The sequence below is a fragment of the Podarcis tiliguerta genome (assembly GCF_965153285.1).
Source record: "Podarcis tiliguerta genome assembly, chromosome: 6".
NCBI classification, from domain to species: domain Eukaryota; kingdom Metazoa; phylum Chordata; class Lepidosauria; order Squamata; family Lacertidae; genus Podarcis; species Podarcis tiliguerta.
In genome coordinates, this window is record NC_139539.1 from 46,647,599 (window position 1) to 46,668,788 (window position 21,190).

Here is a 21,190-nt window from a genome sequence, read left to right on the forward strand (position 1 = left end):
TCCAGGGCAAACAAAAGGAAACTCCCCCCCCCCCCCGCACAGAATTAAACTATGCTATTTGCTCCAGAAGATGGAGTGATGGCCCCCAACTTGGACAGCTTTAAAAGAGGATTACAAAGGTAAAGGTACCCCTGCCCGTACGGGCCAGTCTTGCCAGACTCTAGGGTTGTGCGCTCATCTCACTCTAGAGGCCGGGAGCCAGCGCTGTCCGCAGACACTTCCGGGTCACGTGGCCAGTGTGACGAAGCTGCTCTGGCAAGCCAGAGCAGCACACAGAAACACCGTTTACCTTCCCGCTAGTAAGCGGTCCCTATTTATCTACTTGCACCCAAGGGGGTTTTCGAACTGCTAGGTTGGCAGGCGCTGGGACCGAGCAACGGGAGCGCACCCCGCCGCGGGGATTCGAACTGCCGACCATGCGATCAGCAAGTCCTAGGCGCTGAGGTTTTACCCACAGCACCACCCGCGTCCCGTAAAAGAGGATTAGACACATTCATATCAATGGCTACTAATCATGAGATACTTTCAGTGGCTCATACTTGTCAGATGGGCTCAGAAAATACTTCTGGTGCATCTGAATAGCACTAAGATAAACGCTGGTGTGAATTAAGAGCTCCCAGTAAGTTCTAAATGCATTAATTCCATCAAACACATTGCTGTCTTCTGTTTTGCATCAAGGTTTTAAGGAGCCAATTGCCTTTGACTTGCTGTCATCATTTTCTCCCATTTGTCTCTGATCTCATGGATATGTTTTTGAATTGAATTCCTTGCATTTATCAAATAGGAAATGTTCCTTAAGTTTGTAGTGGAGAGCCAGTGACCCTCCATATATTGTTGGACTCCAAATCTCATCAGCCCCAGCCAGCATTGCCAGTTGTCAGGAATGATGGGAACTGGAGTCCAACAATAGCTCTGTGTGATAGAGTAGTCACCCCTCATTTATAGAGCTGAAGCTTTCACAGTCCTAGTCAGGGTGTAATGACTTGAGACAAAGTAGTTAAGAGTGGCAATTCAATGATCCTCATTAGTCTTCAGAGCGACATCACCGAGTTAGAATAAGTCCCATTAAACACAGCTAGCCTTGCTTTCAAGATAACATACATAGGATTGCACTCTTAGACACATAACACTGTGCATTGGATCTGAAGTGTTAAATAACTTGTGACTAGGCTGCTGTGTTTTTGTAGCTTAAATATTTGATGTGTTATTTTACTTAAGCTGAGGACCAGTAACCTGTTCATTCCGCTTGATAGCAAAGAAAGTTTGCTGCCAGAAGTCAGTCTGGCAAAAGATATCACCTTGTCTCTCTCCCCCCCCCTCTTATTCTTGAAGATGACAACTAGCTTCTTAAAACAATGCTTATAATCATAGCTGTCAACGTTTCCCCTTTTTTAAGGGAAATTCCCTTATTCTGAATAGGATTCCTTGCAAGAAAAGGGGAAAGTTGACCACTATGCTTATAATGGAAGAGAAGTAATAGTTGATGGTGTAGTGTAGTGGGAATGCAGGCAAGAGACGGGCAAGAATGTGCAGCTCTTTTCTCAGAGCAGGAGTGATGCTGCCATCTGCCAGGGTGATTCATAGGTCCTCCTGGCTCTGGGAAGCAACTGAGGTGATAATGAGGCTTTCAAGTTTTGCTGTTGTTTGTGACAGTTTAGCATAGGCTCTGTCACAGAGGAAGTTGGAGAATGATGAAAATAATCAGACAGATGCTGCATACTTCTTTCCTACTTCATGCTAGCAGTTTAAATTTTTCTTTGAAAGCTTGTTTGCATTTCTAATTGAAAGCTGAAGGCTGTATTTGAGCCAGCTGCAGATCTTTTGTTACAGCTCAGTGTACAAATTTAACTTACGCAACTAGAAGTGTTCAGTGGTGCTTATTCCAGGTTGACTGTGCCTAGGATTGCAGACATGCCATGTGGCTGATTGGAGGTGTGAAACCAGGTCTCCCAGCCAAATTCCAACACACTAAATCACAACACCACCCTTTGCTAGGTCACTATTCTATGCACTTCAACCCCCAGCTTCTCAGGACTTACCCATTCTCCTCAATGGAAGCAGCAGCATAAGAATAGTCAAATAACTGGACTAACAAGAATACTGCAAAGAAGAAAGAACATTGGGTATTGCAGTAATTGATACAAATAACGTATGTTGTTTTGTATTTTCAGTATTGTTTCTACAGGAGAGCTGTGTTGGTCTCTTGCAGCAAAAACAACAAATATATTATGTCAGCAGCTTTTGTGGACTACAGTCCACTTCTTCAGATGCATGGAGTGAGATCCTTTTGCATTATCTAGTGCAGCATTAAGTAACTGTTCTGTTGGTGCCACGGGACTTTTTCTCCTCTCACTATGCATGCCTTTTGCCTTTTTGAAGATGGCTCTGGAGGATTTTGGGAACCCCTGGAACAAATTTAAGGGGTGTGCAAGAAGAAGGGGCTGGGAATCTCATTGCACATGTGGACACTCTTGCACTGATGGGACGGTTATTTAGTGTTGTGTTAGACAAAAGCCTTAGTTGTCAGGTATATAATGTGAATGGGACGCGGGTGGCGCTGTGGGTAAAACCTCAGTGCCTAGGACTTGCCGATCGTATGGTTGGCGGTTCGAATCCCCGCGGCGGGGTGAGCTCCCGTCTTTCGGTCCCAGCTCCTGCCCACCTAGCAGTTCGAAAGCACCCCTAAATGCAAGTAGATAAATAGGTACCGCTTTATAGTGGGAAGGTAAACGGCGTTTCCGTGTGCTGCGCTGGTGCTGGCTTGCCAGAGCAGCTTCGTCACGCTGGCCACGTGACCCGGAAGTGTCTCCGGACAGAGCTGGCTCCCGGCCTCTTAAGTGAGATGAGCACACAACCCTAGAGTCGGAAACGACTGGCCTGTACGGGCAGGGGTACCTTTACCTTTACTTTATATAATGTGAAAGGGCTGCATTGCAATACATGAAGAGGTTCAGTGTGAGCACTTGTGGACTGAACTGAGACAAATGCTCTTTTTTTGCACATTATATGTGTTAATTGGCTTACCAATTCCAGAATGCCTGTTTTTTGTGAATTATGTAATTATCACACTCTGTACTTTCCTGTCTTTTATTTTCCCCTGACCTCAGTGTTTACATTCCCCCCTCTCCAGCCCAGCTGAATCATGTATATATACCTGAACTGAGGGCCTCATTGCATGCATCTGATGATGTATTCCATGAAAATTTAAGCCATAATAAAATCACTAGTCCTTAAGGTGTCACAAGAGCCTTCCCTGTTTTCATTATTACTGTAACCGTGTTTGGTGTTTGGTGTTTGGTTGTTCAGTCACAAAACACAATTTTAAAAAGAAGAGGAAGCTCTTACGTAGCCCTGTTGTCAGCTGACAGGTAGGCTGCAGTGTCCCTTGCCCTCTCTGAGCTGGGCATCTTTGTCAGGGGAGGTGCTGAGTGTAGCATTGCCAAGTCTGTCTCTTTCCCTTTCTGTGTCTCAAGGAAAAAGTCCAGCCCCTCTAGATGCTTTGTTTAGTAGTTGTTGCCATGGAGACCCTGAAGCTATGGTGAAGCAGCCATCTTTTCCTGGAAGGTGGGCGGGCTGCGGGCGTAGTGGGAGAGAATTCAACTTCACCTTTGTTCTCTGACAGGAGGGTCTCAGTTTACATGACAATTCAGCAAAGGCCAATATTGTGGACTGTCAGCAGAAGAGTCCTCCCATGTTCGGGCAACTGTGAGGGGACAGTGGCTCAGAGTGGTTTGCCGTGAGGCTGTTTTGAGATAGAGGAAGGCAGGAAGCTCATTTTTGCATCCAAGTGGAAATCTGTCCTTGGAGGTCATAGATGCCTTATGCTAGGTAGTTTGATTAGCTGTCATGTAGATCTTAGGAAGTATCATGGGACTGTCTCTCTGGATGGCCTGCCTGCAGTTGAAGGAATTGAAGCACAAAAACTCCAGGAAATGGATAGTGTTGTATTAGTTCTTGTCTGCCTAACAATTCTTAAGTCTTGTTTAGATGAGGATATGAGCCAAGAAGAAATCTCTGGACAGTTTAAGAACTACCATAAATCATCCATGGTTGATCAGGCCACACATAGGATAGGTAAAGCCACCCCACACATCAGTAGGGAGGGTATTATAGAGCCTCCTGTGTATCAAGGAAGGGGGTGTCTGTGAGGCAGGGAGCTCCCAGGAGCACTCAAGTGTATAGTTAGCATTAAGCAATCACAAAAACCATTCTTCTTGAGGATCTAGGGCAGGGGTAGGGAACCTATGGACTGCCCCATGTTGCTGAACTACAACTCCCATCATCCCTGACCATTGGCCATGCAGACTGGGGCTGATGAGAGTTGGCTGCTAACACCATTTGGAGTGCCATAGGTTCTGGACCCCAATCCAAACTACTGCTTTTTTGCATGTCCCAGGAGGCCAAGGGAATCACCCATTTCACTGAAAGGATGCAATCTGGCTTTCCAGTGTAGGTTGTGAAATAGGCAATCTAGGAGTTGCTGGAGAATGAGGGGAGTTTCTCATTTCCGCCCAGTTTTACATTTTCTGAACTGGATGGGAAATAGACTCCTTATCTGCTTAGCAGGAATATTCACTAAACACCACAAGGAGGCTGTTTTCAGAGGGAAATAGAGCTTAATTACTGTTGGTGTTGTAGTTATTATTATAATTAACTCCAGTTGACTCAGCATAGTCATTACACTGTTAAGTATTTATGCACCAACCAAAATTCCCTGGTGGTGTTCTCTTATTACTGGGGTGTTGGTCATATGTATACAGTTGCAAGGTGAGGGGGGCAGAGACTCAGGTGCTGCCTGCACAAGGCATTGCTTCCAGAGAGGAAGGCTGAGGCCCTATGCATGGAGCAAACAGAATCAAAGTACAGAACAGCCATGCACCAGGTCTAGGATGAGGCAGTTTGAGGGTTGGCCATTGAAAATGACTATATTCCAGTGTGATCTAAGGGTGGGTTACAGGGATTAATCTTGCTTTAGAGCAGGAGTGGGCAACCTCTGGCTTTCCAGATGTTCTTGAATGACAACCTCCATCATTTCTGACCATTGGCCATGTTGGCCGGGGCTGATGGAGGTCTGCAAGCTGTGGAGGGGCACAGATCCCACGTCTTCCATGGGTTCTATTCCTTTTATCGGTTTCAAGGAAAGACTCCTGAATCAAACAATCAGAGATGGGTTCATAGATAGAAAGAACACAGCAGTCCTTTACTCTTGTGGGGTGTGCCACCTCATTTGAATTGATCAGTGCTCACTTTCCAATGGGGCGTCTTAGACAAAATATTTAATCCCTCCTTCCTCCATACACCATGACCTGTCGGTCCTTGCCATGGCTTGTCATTTGCGCCAAGTGAGTTCCTTCACTTTGCTGGCTATCAGGCTGTGGCTTTCTGCTGGAGAGCCTTTGCTTCCTCCCTCGCCCATCCCTCAGCATTTCTGTGAATTCCAAGCTGTGATCCCCCCCCCCATGCAAATGTATTTCTTTGTATATAATGTATGACTTACTGAGCGCTGTCCCTGCAAAGTGCTGCCCCAGGCAGCTGTTCAGATGCATCTTATCATAATGCTGAATCTAGACTAGACTCTCAACAGCCCAGGGCCCTCTCAGCATTGGGCTTGTTAATCCTAGTGACCCACAGTTCTAGCCCATTCTGACATCTTATCCCACCCCACTCCTACAAATATATCTTTTCATTTTTGTCATGGAAGCTTGTTAGCTTCTTTTAATTTTCCTTTTGCTTTTGACATTTTGAAGTGCCTTCAACTGTCATGATGATGACAAATATCCTTTAAAAAACAACAGCACCCATCTCTGATAGTCACATCTCCAGAAGCCTAAAATCAGGAAGGAAACATTACAGAATTGGCAGTTAACTAGAGTGCAGTGCCAACATTAGGAGAGGTTTGGGGTGGAAGAGAGCAAGCAGTACATAGTCATTCCAATTTTCTTGGAAGTGCCTTGATATCATTCCAGTAGCTGACTCAAGAGAAGTAATATTAGTGTAAGAAAGGCATAGATAGATGGATAGATAGATATCCTAAGGTCCAGGGCAGTAGCCATGTTGTCTGTCTCAGTGAAAACAACAAAGAGTCTTGTGACACCTTTAAGACTAACAGATTTATTGTATTATAAACTTTCATGGGCTAGAGCCCGTTTCTTTAGATGCAGGAAGGTATTGTGCAACAGATAGAAACTTGGACCTTTCCTGGATTATAAAGATTTACAAAACTGTTTGGAACTGCCTTACCAGCCAGTTACTGTCTCCCTTGCCAAGTAGCAGCTCTCCGTGGTTTCAAGGAGTCAGTGTGGCATAGTGCTTGGAGACTAGAGTTCAAATTCACTCAGCCATGAAGCCATGAAGGATGATTTTGGGCCAGTCACTGCCTCTCAGCTTAACATGTGGGTGAACTGGATTTCTAATGCCCTTCCTCTGTAGAGAACCCCATGCCTAAGGAGGCTTGTGCGACATCCTTCGTTGTCTTCCAAAACAGATTTTAAAAGTTTCTAAACTCCAAATCCCCTAACTCCCCTCCCCAGATTACAGTGCTACAAGCAGCAACCATCTGGAGGTTAGTTCCCACAGAGGAAATTGAATCAGTTTTGAGACAGACAGGAACACATGAATTTCAGCAGGAAATCAGAGATGAGAGACGATGCCACTTCCGAAATGTACGAAAGCATTCAAGAAGGACAGCCTCGTCAGTTGGCACTTTGCAACACGTATGGGTGTGTAACGAAAAACAGGCTTACCTCTCGTAGATGGTTCTTCCTGAGTTCTGCAGCTTCAGTGGCAGAGCTCTGTGTTTAAACCTTGATTTGCCACAAGGAGAAGCCGGGATGTCTGTGTGCCCCCCGTCTCCACCCAGCGAAAAGGGCACATGGATGAGTGCAGAACTCCCTGCAGCTTGCTTCTGCTTCTGACAGCTGGGGTCATTTCCAGTATCAGAGCCTGGCTATCAAGACACGGCCTGGGGGAGTTTGATGCCCCTCACCCCACCCACTTCCATATTAAAATGAGACCCTTTAACCTTCATTCTATGCAATTGTGGCAGACCTCGGTTTATACACACGTGTCTGCTTCTGCCACACATTGTTTGGCCCTCCACCCCCTTCCCTCCTGGAATTTTGTTAGCAGCATGTAGCTAAATAATTGCAGGGTTTCATCCACATTCAGCTTGTAAGGCAGAAGCTGGTGGAATGGGCCTCAGCAGCCTTAAGATTCATTTGATGGATGGCATTAAGCAGTTGCCAGGTAGAGGCTGCCAGCCAGCAGGATTCTGAAACTTCTGCCTTGACAGATTCTTCCATCTTTTCTCTTGGACTAAATAGCTGGATTCTTTTAGTTCTGCGGATCTTCATTTCCTTGTTGGAAACATTTTTTAACAGAAAAAGTTATCGTTCTCCTCCTTTCCAGAAGTTCTGGCTCCAAGACCCTTGGTCTTCCTCCCCCAAAGGTAAAGCAGTAGTATTATTTTCATCTGTGGATCAGTAGTTTAGGCAAGAGGTGGGCAAACCTCAGGCTTGCCTGGTTTTCCTATAACCCAAAGTTCTACCAACCAGAGCCAGGTGCAGCACTTAAAATTAGAAAACCCCAAAAATAGAAATTAGAAAAAAACGAAACAAGGTGCTAGGAAATGGTTTCCAATACCAGAACTGGACTGATCCCATAGTACTTTCGCACAAAAGCCCATCCCTGATTCTCTTTCTTCATTTCAGCAGTGTAATTAAGATGGGGAAAGTCATTTTGTTATTCCTCCTGAGAGCTGGAAGTCTTTGTTGATCCACTGCAAATCGCCCAGACATCTACCAGTAGATCCCAATCTACCTTCTGACCACCCTACTGGAAATGGGATCAGCATCTTAACCCCAGGCTACAGTGCTGTAGTGAGACACTTGGGAGCAAGTCTTATTGAGCTCAGTGGGACTTCTGAGTAAACATGTATGGAATTGTGCTGCAAAAGTGCCTCAGGTGTGGATATTTTCCTGGATCTAAAAAGCCCACATCATGAGCGCTCGCTGCAAAGAATGCTCAGTGCAGAGACTGTTTCCCTTCCCACAGCACGGTTCTGCCGCAGCTTCGCTATATCTCTAGCCCAGGCTTTGAGAGCTGCTGCTCTGGGCTCCTCTTCACTTTGTGCCATGCACAGTAAAATCTGAAATACAACTGAAGTGTCTCTAATCGAAACCGGATGGGGGTTGAGACACTTTCCCAAGGGAATTCTCCAGTGTGTGTGCAGGGGAGGCAGGTTTCCAGGGATAGTTATAGCTCCTGGCATCTACTCAACCAGTGGATTCCTGCCATAGCTGAGATTAAAGCTGTTAATTATTGACAGTATTTGATTAAACTGGAGGGCTGGACAGACCAACTGCATCCTGCTTTGAAAGCGAGAAGGGAGGGAGAAGCCTTTCTACTAGGGTCTAGGCCAATATCCTGATTTTTCTCTCACCTGCTGCAGGGCAGGAAGCAGTAGTAGCTACCTGGTTTTACCTGGGCATTTCCTCTCCTTGTTTCTGGCAGGCAGCTGGTCTCCAGCGATCTTTGCTTTTGGTTTCATATGCTAGGAGGTGGAATGGATTGAACAGATGAGATGGGAGACATCCCCCCACACACCCGTGGCATCTGTATGTGTGTGAGAGGGGAGACATTGCATTCATTACTGCTTAATTGGGCATGGGAATTGATAGTCCTGAAATTGTATATCTTCTGGAGAAACAGCTTTATGCCATCTTGTACTCACCATGTCTTTGATTTGATAGTGGGTAGTCATTGCTATTGTTGTTATAATTATTTTGTGTTTTATTTCCCCCCCAACGTCATCTATGTGCTTAGCACTTTACAAAATTGCATAAGCGAAAAAAGAGAAAGGCCTCAGCTATATGTGTGTGGTTAGGGTGGTGTTGTACCTCTGTGTGTGGAATGTTGTCACCTGGTGACTTGCCAGTTCAGTGCAGTATCACAGAACACCTTCAGTTCCCAGTTGTGGTTGCCAGGTGGCTCCAGCCCTTTGGCTAACAACAGGATGGCCTGAGTTTCCTCCCCTGCTTCCTGACCAGGCAGCTCATTTGTTTTTCCTCCCCTCCCTTTGTTTCCCTTTGCTTGAGCCAAGCACTGGAGGGACAGAAACAAGGACCATCCTTCCTGCCTTTTTGTTTGCTCTAGGCTACCTGTTCCACTCTTACGAAGGATGCATCATTTTCAATGCCTTGCTTTTCATTGGCCACAGCTACTGCGTGCTTTATTGAGCCTCATCAGTACCAAAATGCTACCTTTGGTTTCCCAGATACAAGCTCACTTTTTCCGCTGTAGAACAGCAAACTCCCTTCTATTTAGACACACTGGAGGGATATGGACTTCATTCACACTAGAGATGGATCTGGAACACAGAAGGACAAAACATTAGTAGAGGGATGATATAGCCATGTCCCTCTCAGAGAAGGATAAGAAAACTTTCACTATATTTTACTGTAGTATTTTGTCTCTACAGGCAGAGCTTGCTGTGATTCTTACAATGGTCATCCATTTATATCTTTTTGTATTCCTAAGAGTTTGTGCATCTTTTTATTAGTATCCTGTTCGATACACCTAGTATTAGAGATTCAAATATGCAAACCCAATCCTATAAGAAGAGAATGTGAACCTGTTCAGAATAGGTTGAATAGGTTCCTAGACTGGACCACCAACCAACCGCTCTTTCTTATTGGGCGTATGTTTCAGTTTAGCTGCCTGCATCCAGCCCCCTGTTGCTTCTGAGCACCATTCCATAGTAGAGTCCAGTGCTTTTTTTCCTTAAAAAATGTTTAGGGGTACTCTCATTTTGACTCAAGAAAATCACCATTTTATAGTTCAAATTGGGAAAAATAAATACAGTAAATGGACAAAAGTACAAAGATTCACAAAATGTTTAGGGGTATGCGTCCCCCCCCAGAAAAAAAGCACTGGCTGAGTCAGTATCATCAGCATTCCTTCCCCAAACCCTTGAAATAATCTCCTCTATGGATCTTATGCAAACAAAAAGTATGGGGGATGAGATGGCACCATGTGGCACTCCACAGGCATCTCCTGCAAGGTGGGGCAGTAAACCCCCAGCACTGTTTTATGCTGTCTCACTACTGGGCAGGCCAAGCAGTGGGCCCAATACCCATCACTGACAGGTGGCTCAGAAGGAGACTATGATTGATAGATGTAAATGCAGCCAATAGGTTCAGGAGAAAGATTTGGGCCTCGTCCACACTTCCACTCACCCTGTGGCTAGAAAGCATGGGGCCAAGTGATTTCCCCCTTGCCCCTCTCCCTTCGCAGGGAGAACCATTCTTTAGTTCTAAATCGGAACAAACAGCAATCCACGGAAAACCCGATTGCTGTTTGCTCCAATTGAACGCTAAAGAGTGGTTTTCCCCAGGGAAAAGAGGAAGTGTGGATAAACCCTCACTCTATCCACCCAGTAAAAATTTATGCAGATGCATGGCCAAGGCCATTTCTGATCCTCAGGTGGGTCTGTAACTTGACTTGACTTTAAAAGCAGATCTTTCAGGACAAGTTAAGAAGGTTCTAGCCATGAATGGAGAAACCATGCCTAGATCTTTCCTCTCGGCAGAGAAGCTCTGAGAGAAAACCTCTGCTCCTCACCTCAGTGCCCTGTTAATGACTCTGACCTCTTGCAGAGGGTAGGGGGCCCTCTGCTCCTCTAGCAGGAGGAGTTTCATTAATGAGATGGCAGTTGGATAATGGAAGCAGGTCACAACATCAGGAATTGTGGAGCGAGGAGGGTCTTTAAAGGGATGGGAGGAGTGGGAGACGATATCTGCTCGCAGACATAATTTACTGCAATGTCACATCTAGCCCACTGCGGTTGTAAATAGTAAATACTGACTGCAATAATTAGAAAGGACTTCTTGGATAATTTGGTGTATTTTGATTTTTTTATGCTGGTTTTCTGAGAGTTGCTTCATGCTGCGTTACGACTAAAGGTGGGCCCCCACATTTCTGCCTATCGGCATTTCCTCTCAGAAAGATGGCACCACATGTTTAATAATTTTAGACAAGTATTCATTTGTGTAAAAATATGTCGCACCATGCTCCTGAGAGGAATGGCTGCCTGGGGCTTCTGGGAACTCGCTTCAAAATAAACTCTGCTCTGCTTTTTGGGCAAAGCCCTGTTTCCTGGATGTTTTCGGATATTTGGTGCCCTTCCAGTGCCTACAGAAGAATCCCAGGGTAGAAGCTTGTTTGTCACCTTCCCTGTTTGGAACAGGTGAAGTGCCTCTGAGGGTAGAAGCGGATGCGAAATGTGTCTTGCTCCCTTGTAAGATCAGGTACAACATTATGTGTGACATTACATCATTGCTTTCTCTCTTTCCACTACCAGCAGCTGACGATGAAGCACAAAAGTGTGATGGGATCACATCACACATCATATTTGGTCCTGGTCTGCACATGCAGCCAAATGAGGTGATAATGAGCTGGAGGAGTCCTGAGGTGGTGGAACAGACTTGAGGGAGTCCTGACATTTTTGAATGCTTCCCTTTAAAAAAATAAAATAACTTATCAGGGATGGTATAGTTGTGGTTTTCCTCTATCGGCAGGGGATTCGAAGGTTTGGTTTTTATTTGCAAGAAACTTGGTACATGGGAAACAATTCAATATTACAAGGTCTGCCCCCCCCCATGGCAATCTGAGGTAGAACAGTTGACTTTGTTACCTCAGGAAAAACCATCTGATTCTGTTGCATTCTCTCGCAAAAAGAGAGCTTTTTTGGTGGTGGTTCTCCCACAGATGGGATGCTTTCTGTTGGGAAGCTTGGCTGGCACCCATATTGTTGTCTTTTTGGCACAAGGTTAAGGCTTTTCTGTTCTCCTAGGTCTTTTAATATCTGGATATACATCCTTACAGTATGGATGGTGGTTTTAGTGTATTTATTTGTTGGCTGTTTTAGTTCTGTCTTGTATAGTATATCCTATCATGCTGGTTTTGTATATTTCTATACAGTACATAAGGGGATGTGGGTGGCGCTGTGGGTTAAACCACAGAGCCTAGGACTTGCTGATCAGAAGGTCGGCAGTTCGAATCCCCACGATGGGGTGAGCTCCCGTAGCTCAGTCCCTGCTCCTGCCAACCTAGCAGTTTGAAAGCACGTCAAAGTGCAAGTAGATAAATTAGAATTAGAAATTTATTTGTCATTGTCCGTATATACACAGTATACACAACAACGAAAATCAAAACACCCACCCAAAGACCGGGTTCACATACACATTTGCACGTACCTCCAACACTCTCATCCCATTCAGACATAATCTATAAAACATACATAATCCAGAATATAACATGACCTATTAAAGGCATAACATAACCTAAACCCTATCTCATTCCTTCCTACTCCCTGCTTGCTATTTCTTACAACTGGCCCTGAGATCATTATTTAGTGCAATCAGAGCTCTTGGATAGAAACTATTCAGAAGGCGTGTGGTTCGTGTTTTCATTGTCCTATATCTTCTGCCCGAAGGCAACAGTTCAAAAAAGTTGTGAGCAGGATGGGTAGGATCTCTCAGGATATTGTGTGACTTCTTCAAAGTGCGAGACGTGAAGATCTCATCCAGGGTTGGTAGCTGGAGCCCAATAACATTCTGGGCAATTTTAGTTATTCTCAGTAAAGCTTTTTTATCCGTTTCAGAGCTGCTTCCATACCACGATAATATACTATAGGTTAAGACACTCTCGATGGTACTGTGATAATAGGACAGGAGTAGGTGCTGAGATAGATTCAGTCCCCTGAGCATTCTCAGGAAATACAACCTCCCCTGCACCTTCCTCACAACCATGTTAATATTTGCAGTCCATGAGAGGTCCTCAGAGATATAAATGCCCAGGTATTTAAAACTACCAACCCTCTCCACCTCCTCGCCATTTATGTGCAATGGTAAAAATACACTTTTCTTTCTCCTAAAATCAACTATGAGTTCTTTGGTTTTTTTGGTGTTAAGCATAAGATTGTTTTCTTTACACCATTGAATTAACCCCTGTACTTCTTTCCTATAAGCAGTCTCATCGTTCTCACTAATGAGCCCCACCACTAGCGGTAAATAGGTACCGCTCCAGTGGGAATTTAAACAGCGTTTCCATGTGCTGCTCTGGTTCGCCAGAAGCGGCTTAGTCATGCTGGCCACATGACCTGGAAGCTGTATGCCGGCTCCCTCGGCCAATAAAGCGAGATGAGCGCCACAACCCCAGAGTTGGTCACGTCTGGACCTAATGGTCAGCGGTCCCTTTACCTTTTTATACAGTACATACTGGCTGGTTTTATATTTGTATTTTCCCCCTCTGGTTGTGTCTGTGGTTTTATTGTAGTATGTTTTTATTGTGTTTCCTTTTTATGCTATATGACACCTAGATAAGTTATTTTATGAGGCATCTCATAAACGTAAGAAATAAATGAAACAGACAGTGGCATTGTAACTGGACATCCTCTGTAAGAGGGGAGAAACTCCATGAGTCTCTTTGAAATTATGTTTCTGCCCTAAGAATCTAGATTGTTTTTTATTATATTTACATTCTGCTTTTCTTCCATGATGAAACCCAAGATGGCATACATGTGATTTGGCCATGCCTGAAATTTCCCTGAATGTAGCTAATGGGTGTCTGATCTGACACTGGTAGTTATCAGGTAGTGATAGCTAGAAAGGAAAATGCAGGCACTCCTGGAATTCCTTAAGGGGCTGAAAATATTCCTCCAGGCCGCTGTTCAGGTGAATATAATGGACAGCTGAAAGGAGGCGGGTTTTCAAATATCCTGATCTCTTTAAGGCTTTATTGGTGGTTTTTTTAAAAAAACAAAACAACCCATAGCACATTAAGTTGCACCCAGAAATAAACAGACTATAAGCCAGTGTAGAAAAAACAAGATTGGATCATAGAAACATAAAGTTGGGAGGGACCTCAAAGCCTCCCCCTATGCAGCACCCCATGGCCTCCAGGGGGTTGGGAGATACCCCCCCCCAAACATTGTGCTGTGGAAGGAGAAATTGTTTCATAAGACAAGAAGAAATGCTTTCATTGAGAACAGAGCAGTTCTCCTTAGCGCTATGTTGAAGTCCACCCTTGGTCTCCAGTGGCCATTCAGACATTGGTCTCTTCCTCTTCCTCTTCCTCTTCCTTGCTGATGAGGGTAGAGCCAATTCCTTGATGGACCAGAGTAGCCAGGTTGAAGCCACGAGACTTATCCTATACAGAAGGAGGAGAGCAGTCTGTGTTGTGCTCTTTGTTTTGGCAATGGTGAGTGCCAGAACTCCTCAGTCTCCACTCCTGTCACATGACACAAACTGGTTTCTCTGCTTGAACCCTCTGCACCTTCCTCTGTGCTGAACAAGCAGCATTAACTCTTTCCTCTTCTCGCTTTCCTACAGATGGGATCCACAGTGTGGCAGCCCAGTGCACTCTCCAGGTGACCATCATCACCGACGAGATGCTGACCAACAGCATCACTCTGCGGTTGGAAAACATGTCCCAGGAGCGCTTCCTCTCCCCGCTGCTGGCCCTCTTCCTGGAAGGGGTGGCGGCCGTGCTGTCTGCTTCCCGCGACCACGTCGTCCTTTTCAACATCCAGAACGACACGGATGTGCAGGCCACCCAAATCCTTAATGTCAGCCTCTCCGTGCTGCTGCCGGACGGGGCCCACGGCGGGCGCTACATCCCCTCCGAGGACCTGCAGGAGCGGCTGTACCTCAACCGCACACTCCTGGCCGCCATCTCGGAGCAACGAGTCCTGCCCTTTGACGACAACATTTGCCTGCGGGAGCCCTGCGAGAATTACATGCGCTGCGTCTCGGTGCTAAAGTTTGACAGCTCGGCGCCCTTCATTGCCTCTGACACCATTCTTTTCCGTCCCATCCATCCAGTCAATGGCCTTCGCTGCCGCTGCCCTCTTGGCTTTACCGGCGACTACTGTGAGACCGAGATTGACCTCTGCTATTCCAACCCCTGTGGTAGCAACGGGCACTGCCGGAGCCGCGAGGGAGGATATACCTGCGAGTGCCAAGAGGGCTACACAGGTGAGTGTTGGCTGTGCTTTTCTCATGCAGTATAAACAGTCTGTCCCATGGCACAATTTATTGCTTCCTTCGCTCTTTCATCTTCTGGTTTTTCCTTCTGTTCTCTGCTTATTTATTTATTTTCTTTCTTTTTTGTGTATGCAATCACGGTTCGAATTAGGAAAAAAAGAGAAAAAGAAAGATCAGTACCACAGTACAGTGGTACCTCTGGATGCGAACGGGATCCGTTCCAGAGCCCCGTTCGCATCCTGAAGCGAACGCAACCTGCGTCCGTGCGTCTGAGTGTGCACGGGTCACGATTCGCTGTTTCCGCGCATCCGCGTGACATCATTTTGAGCGTCTGCGCATGCATGAGTGGCGAAACCCAGAAATAGCACGCTCCATTACTTCTGGGTTGCCACGGAGCACAACCCAAAAATATTCATCCCGAAGCTACTTCAACCCGAAGTATGACTGTAACTTAAATTCTGCTCTTAGAAAACCTGGATTTTCCAGACTGTGTCAGTTTAGTAAATTGAGCCCTGCTGCACCTCTTTAATAGCATTGCGTAGCTTATTCTATTCCTCTTAAGTGCTAGGGGCTGGGTTCACACTCCTGTTTCCTGAGCACTCACTGCTTTTCAGGTTTTTAATGTGTGTTCATACGACCCATGTTATTCAAAATGCTTTATTATCCCGCACTTTGTTATAAGTTATTCCTGTTTGATGCCAGCTTCACACTGATAGGAGTCCTTGAGATGCTTTAATTAGACTTTAGGCAAGGTGAGAAAATGTTTGCATAGGGAAAAGACATCCCTGGCCTGTTGATGGTGTGCCAACACCTGTGTAGCGTACACAAACAGGAACAAATTTAAGCTGTGCTCATGTGAACAGCTGGCAGGAAAGAGCTGTGTGAAACATACCAGAAAATGAAACAGAAACCCAACTTCTAAGGCAGTAATGGGAGCGCTTCCTTCATCTCCTGGCCACTATTGATGCCACTCAACCTTACCTCACCTGACTTCTAAGATCTCACCAGGTATTGGACCTAAGTTTTCAAACCTGCCTTTGCAGCTCTAACACCCAAGTAGAGATGCTGACTTCTGCCCCTGCCGAATTGTGTGTGGAATGGTAGAACTCAAAGAAATCTCCCTTTGCTTTTCTCTCTTCATATGCCTTGATTCTTGCGGAGTCCATTGCCTTACTGCACTTTGCTTGGGAGCAGATATGTTTCTCTGAAGGGCAGTTAATGAGGGATGCGAAAGTGATACCCACGCTGTTTGTTGTCTGGAGCTGGGCTATATTAGGAACACATTTTGGGGGTGGGGAGGGCAGCAAAGTTTCCCTGAGATGGTTCTCTGCTTTAGATCACAGGAAGATGACCTCTCCGTGATGGCGTCATGGTAGCTGGGATGGACCTTTTCTTTTCTGCTTAACATAGTGGGGGCCTGCCTTGGCCCCGGGGTGTCGCTCCTATTTGCATTCCTGCTGCTCTGTTGTGTTTGTGATACAACAGATGCAGCGGCCGGGATATGAATGGCCCCTTGTTTGTGCCCCAGTTCAGCCGGATTTCTTTGCACAAAGGGCTGGACAATGGCAGGCTGGCTACAGATTCCCCGATAGCTTTCCCAGTACGGACAATGAGCAGTTCTCCTCTCCTGACCCCTTGCATATTGCTGAGAGATAAAAGCAATAGGAAACGAGTCTTGTGTGGGTGTGCATGTGTTTGCCTGTCTGTGTGTGCCTCTCGGTCACTTGGCCGGCATGCTTGGTATGCTCAGAACTTGTGATTCCCATTACCTATTGGTATTGCAGCTTCTCCCAGTTAAATAGTCTGTTTAAGAAATGGGCCTGCCTGCCTCCAGTCTATAATGTATCTCAGTCTATAATACAGTGGTACCTCGGGTTAAGTACTTAATTCGTTCCGTTCTTAACCTGAAATTGTTCTTAACCTGAAACACCACTTTAGCTAATGGGGCCTTCTGCTGCCGCTGCTGCACGATTTCTGTTCTCATCCTGAAGCAAAGTTCTTAACCTGAAGCACCACTTCTGGGTTAATGGAGTCTGTAACCTGAAGCGTATGTAACCCGAGGTACCACTGCATATACAAAATTAACTTCATGCCACATCAGGGAATTATCCAAATTTAATCCATTCCCCCCCTTTCTATTGGGGCTACAGCACATGGGGAAATTTAACCAACCCTTCTCCAGCTAGGACTTCGATTGCCACCTGGCCTTTCCCCCCAAAGTGCAGCGTGTGGGTGCTGGGGGTGGGGGTGTTGACAGGTCTGGGGAGGCTCATAGGTTCACAAGAGATGGATCGCCTCTCTTCCTACCTGCAGTTGCAGTGGTCCTCTTCTGCTTCCATGCCCTCAGAGGCGGATTTAGGGGAGTGTGACCAGTTCGGTCTCCCTGGGTGCCAAGCCTCAAGGGCGCTGCAGGGCACACTACAACTATGATTTAGAATGGAGCGTGAGAAGCGGTGGGTGGGCATCTAAATTTGGCATTGCACAGGGTTCCGCTGAAATTGGAGACTCCAAGGTCTGCCACTGAAGGCAGAAAGGGGGAAGAGAGCATCTTTTTACATGGCTCCGCATAGCAGGAGCCTTAGAGGTCTGAGGGCAAAGCCTAGCTGAAAATATTGGAGACAGGGAGGTGCATTGTTTTGGATCTGTTGCTGCAAGCGGTGATCCAGGAAAGGGGTTTCTGGTACTACAGGTGTCCCCTCCCATGCCACAAAGAGGACGTCTGTGTGACTTTGGTGGCCTGCTGCCTGCCATTGGCTTAGCCCAAGGATATGAACACAGCCTAAATTCTCAAGTACCAATGTCAAGTGATCAGCTTGGTGCTGTGCTGTGGTATGTTTATTTTGCAAGTCAAATGGGAAGGGCTTGGTTCACAACTTGCAGTGTGTGTGTGTAGTTGTTGCACCCACAACTATGAAGAATGCAGCAGAAAGGGAAGGAGAGTTACTGCTGCGAGTTTGGCTAGGTCCCCAGCACCAATAGAAGCCCCAGCTTTGGCGCTAATCCTCTGCATGATGTGTGTCTAAAAATCCCAAGTCCACCCCCTTGTCTGTGCTAATCGCCTGGAGTGAAATCTTCTCCCACGCCTGCTCCTACAGATCATCTGGCCCACCCACTCAAATTGCTTGGCCTTCCCTGGGATCCTTGCAGGCTTCTTCTCAGAGTCTCTGTCCAGTCATCTCAGGTCTTGCATCATTTCTCTGGGATGATCTGATCCGCTTCTTTTGAAAGGCCTCCAAATTCTGTGCCACCCTTTGCCTTGACTGGGATTTGGGCCTGACCATCTGCTTAGTGGTTCTCACCACTGGGGGAAGTGAAGCTTGCCTGCTGTCCATTACTTTTTCCATCTTCACGTTCCAGGCCACAAGGAAACATGTGTTTTGTTTACTGTTCATTATTAACTTGTTCTGTTTATTTAAACCACCTCTAGGAATTGGAATCCTTCAATTAAATAAATGCACTATCCCACCCTAACAGCAAGGTAGATGGGCTGGTTGGGGCGGGGTGAGGGGCTGATTTGGAATGTTGACTTTGAATAACAAGGCTGAGAAACTTATATGGGCAGGATTCACCTAAAGAGCCACTGCAGCAGAAACACCGCACAAGCACTCCCGCTTCCACAGTGCCCCCTGTCCCGTTTGCACCCCCAAAATTGGCTTGAGGGGAGGGGTCAGGAGAAACCCCAGAGCAGCATTCAGGGAGGAGAGGGGGGTCATTCTGTCTAGAAAGCATAGGTTCTTGTGCAGACGGAACATTAATCATAGTGCGATGCTGAATTCCATCCTTAATCTCGATTATGGAAATAAATCTTAGATGCATATTTAGTAATACCACTACATTAATTCAACAAAGCATAAATAAAATAAATACAGATGATATATATATCATTCCCTCACATTCAAAGACAGACGTAGCTTTTGCATCTGGCATAAGGATGAGCAGCTTAAGGGCTTTTGTTCTGAATGCAGCCGAGTCCACTTGCCCCCCAGCTATGATACAGAGTTGGAAAAATCTTTCTTTTATTATTGTTGTTGCTTTGTATACCTGCACGTGGTGAAATGTTTGCATTTCTTTTTCAACAGTTAGAGTTGATGCATTAAAGTATGCCCTCTAGATCACGTCTTTATCTCTTGCTCTCTTGACACCTACACAGCAGCAGTTGTCTGCGTAAAACTAGGAACGGTACGCTGTCATCAACTTCCCCCAATCTTGGTTCCAAAAACCAAAACCAACCAGAGAAGCTGAAAACAGTAGTGGTGGTGGCCTGTTTGACCCTTTCCTTCCTGTCCATTCTCTTGTTTGAAATCTCACCCTGGCTGCTTTTCTCCCCATAAGCGAAAAGTTATAAGCACCTGTATACTATCCCCCATGGGATGATAAGTTAACCAGGAGTTATTAGTAGCACGAAAGGATAGTAGCTGGTGTGACTAGAGGACTGAGTTCCTGTTAACATCCCGCTGAGCAATATATTCCACAGAATGCCATTGCAACTAATGTTCACCAGAACTCACTTTTAGGTCCCCAGGGTCTTAATAGCAGCCAGCTGCTGCCCTCATTCTATTTGAGTCTTCCCCAAACTGGTGTCATCCAGATGTTTCTGACTACAACCCACCTCCAGCCCCAGCCAACATGGCTGGCTGGCAGCATCTGCAGGCTACCACGTTGGGGCAGGTTTCTCTATTTATTGTGGGGAATCATTATGCAAAAATAGTTGTAGTATTAGCCACACTGAAAATGCATGTAGCGTAATGGAATCCAATGTTATTGCCCATGCTGATCAGAGCAACAGGGCGTGACCCCTGCTTCCTGTGTTACAAACCAAAGCTCCTCAACCCATTTCCTTTTGTCCCTGAGCAGTGGTGGCTGGTAGTCCCTGCACCTGGTTAGGGAGCCTATGGCCAAAGGGGCAAATAAGGTCACATGGTCAGGGCCAAATTGTTCTGGTTTTCTTTCCAATCTCCCTTGCATAAGCATTGCAGTTTTGTAAGTGCTCAGTGGTTAACTAAACTGAAAAGTGTCTCGCCTTGGTTTAGAAGGGGTCTCTGCCATCACAATTGCTAGCTTGATTTAATGTCACAATAACCATGCGTTACTTTGAAGGAAACCCCAATAATTTACATGGCGATAGCTTCCAGCTTGGTTTGGAGCCGGAATTGTTCATGTAGTCTTAAATGCCACACAGTTAACAAGGTCTCCTCTCCCCCCCACCCAACTTTCAGCCCTATGGAAAAAGATTCACCCCACCCCACCTTTTCCCACTTCTTTTCCTTCTTTCCAGAATGTGGAGGGATATTGAACGGACTAGGAGGCAGGAGACCAGGGTTAAAATTGGCGCTCCTCTGTGAAGCTCCCTGGGTGACCTTGGGCTATTCACTGTCATCCCATGTCTGAAGTTTGGGAGGATAAAAATGTGGAAGAGGAGAATCTACCACAGGTGGGACAGAACCAAAGTGTTCTATTTGGAGGAGATATGTACCCAAAGAATTTAGAAGAAATTACAAGCTGGACACCAACAATTAAAGCGTTGCCTTGTCATAAACCATTGGTCCGTCTAACTCAGTGTTGTCTGCACTGACTGGCAGGGGCTCTTCAGGACTCAGGCAGGGTTCTCTCCCAGCCCTACCTGGACAGCCTGGGACCTTCTGCATGCACAGCGGACGCCCCACCACTGAGCCTTTCCTCTAAAAGCCAGCATGACATCAAGGGCCCAGGGAGATGGCCTCTCCATAGAGAGGCTAGTTAAATTCTTTCCCAAAAGAATCTCTTGTTCCTGAAGGGTCTCCAGGAAAGGCAAATTCCCTTGTCCATGCAAACGCCCAGTAGGGGTGATGTTTCTCTGCCCAATGTGTATGAAGGACCCTGAATAGATTGGCCGGGCAGAGAGGGAACTGGGATTCTCATTGGATGGCCGCACGCCCCCAACCACCATGTTGCTCTTTATTTCAGCTGTGGTTGTTCCTTGCATTGATGCTGACTCTCCCTCTGCAGGTGGAAGGGGGAGAGGGAGGCAGACAGCGTTGGGGGGGGAGGGGGAACAGGGGCTTTGTCTGCTCAAGATTGGGGAGGGGCGCTGTGGGAGAAGGTTGGTTTCCTTGGCAACCAAAGCTGGTCACTAGGGTGAGGGAACCAGAAAGAGGCTGGGAATAAAT

At 46.2% G+C, this 21,190-nt stretch overlaps 1 protein-coding gene across 4 annotated transcripts in view; it reads left to right on the top strand.

Moving 5' to 3' along the window:
• The window catches only part of CELSR2 (cadherin EGF LAG seven-pass G-type receptor 2), a 109,753-nt gene that overhangs the window by 27,168 nt on the left and 61,395 nt on the right, over positions 1-21,190 (top strand). For all 4 annotated transcript variants that reach the window (XM_083445604.1, XM_083445606.1, XM_083445605.1 and 1 more), the window contains exon 2: positions 14,391-15,035. In XM_083445604.1, coding sequence (XP_083301730.1) covers positions 14,391-15,035 — 645 coding nt within the window. The remainder of the gene's footprint in view (positions 1-14,390; positions 15,036-21,190) is intronic.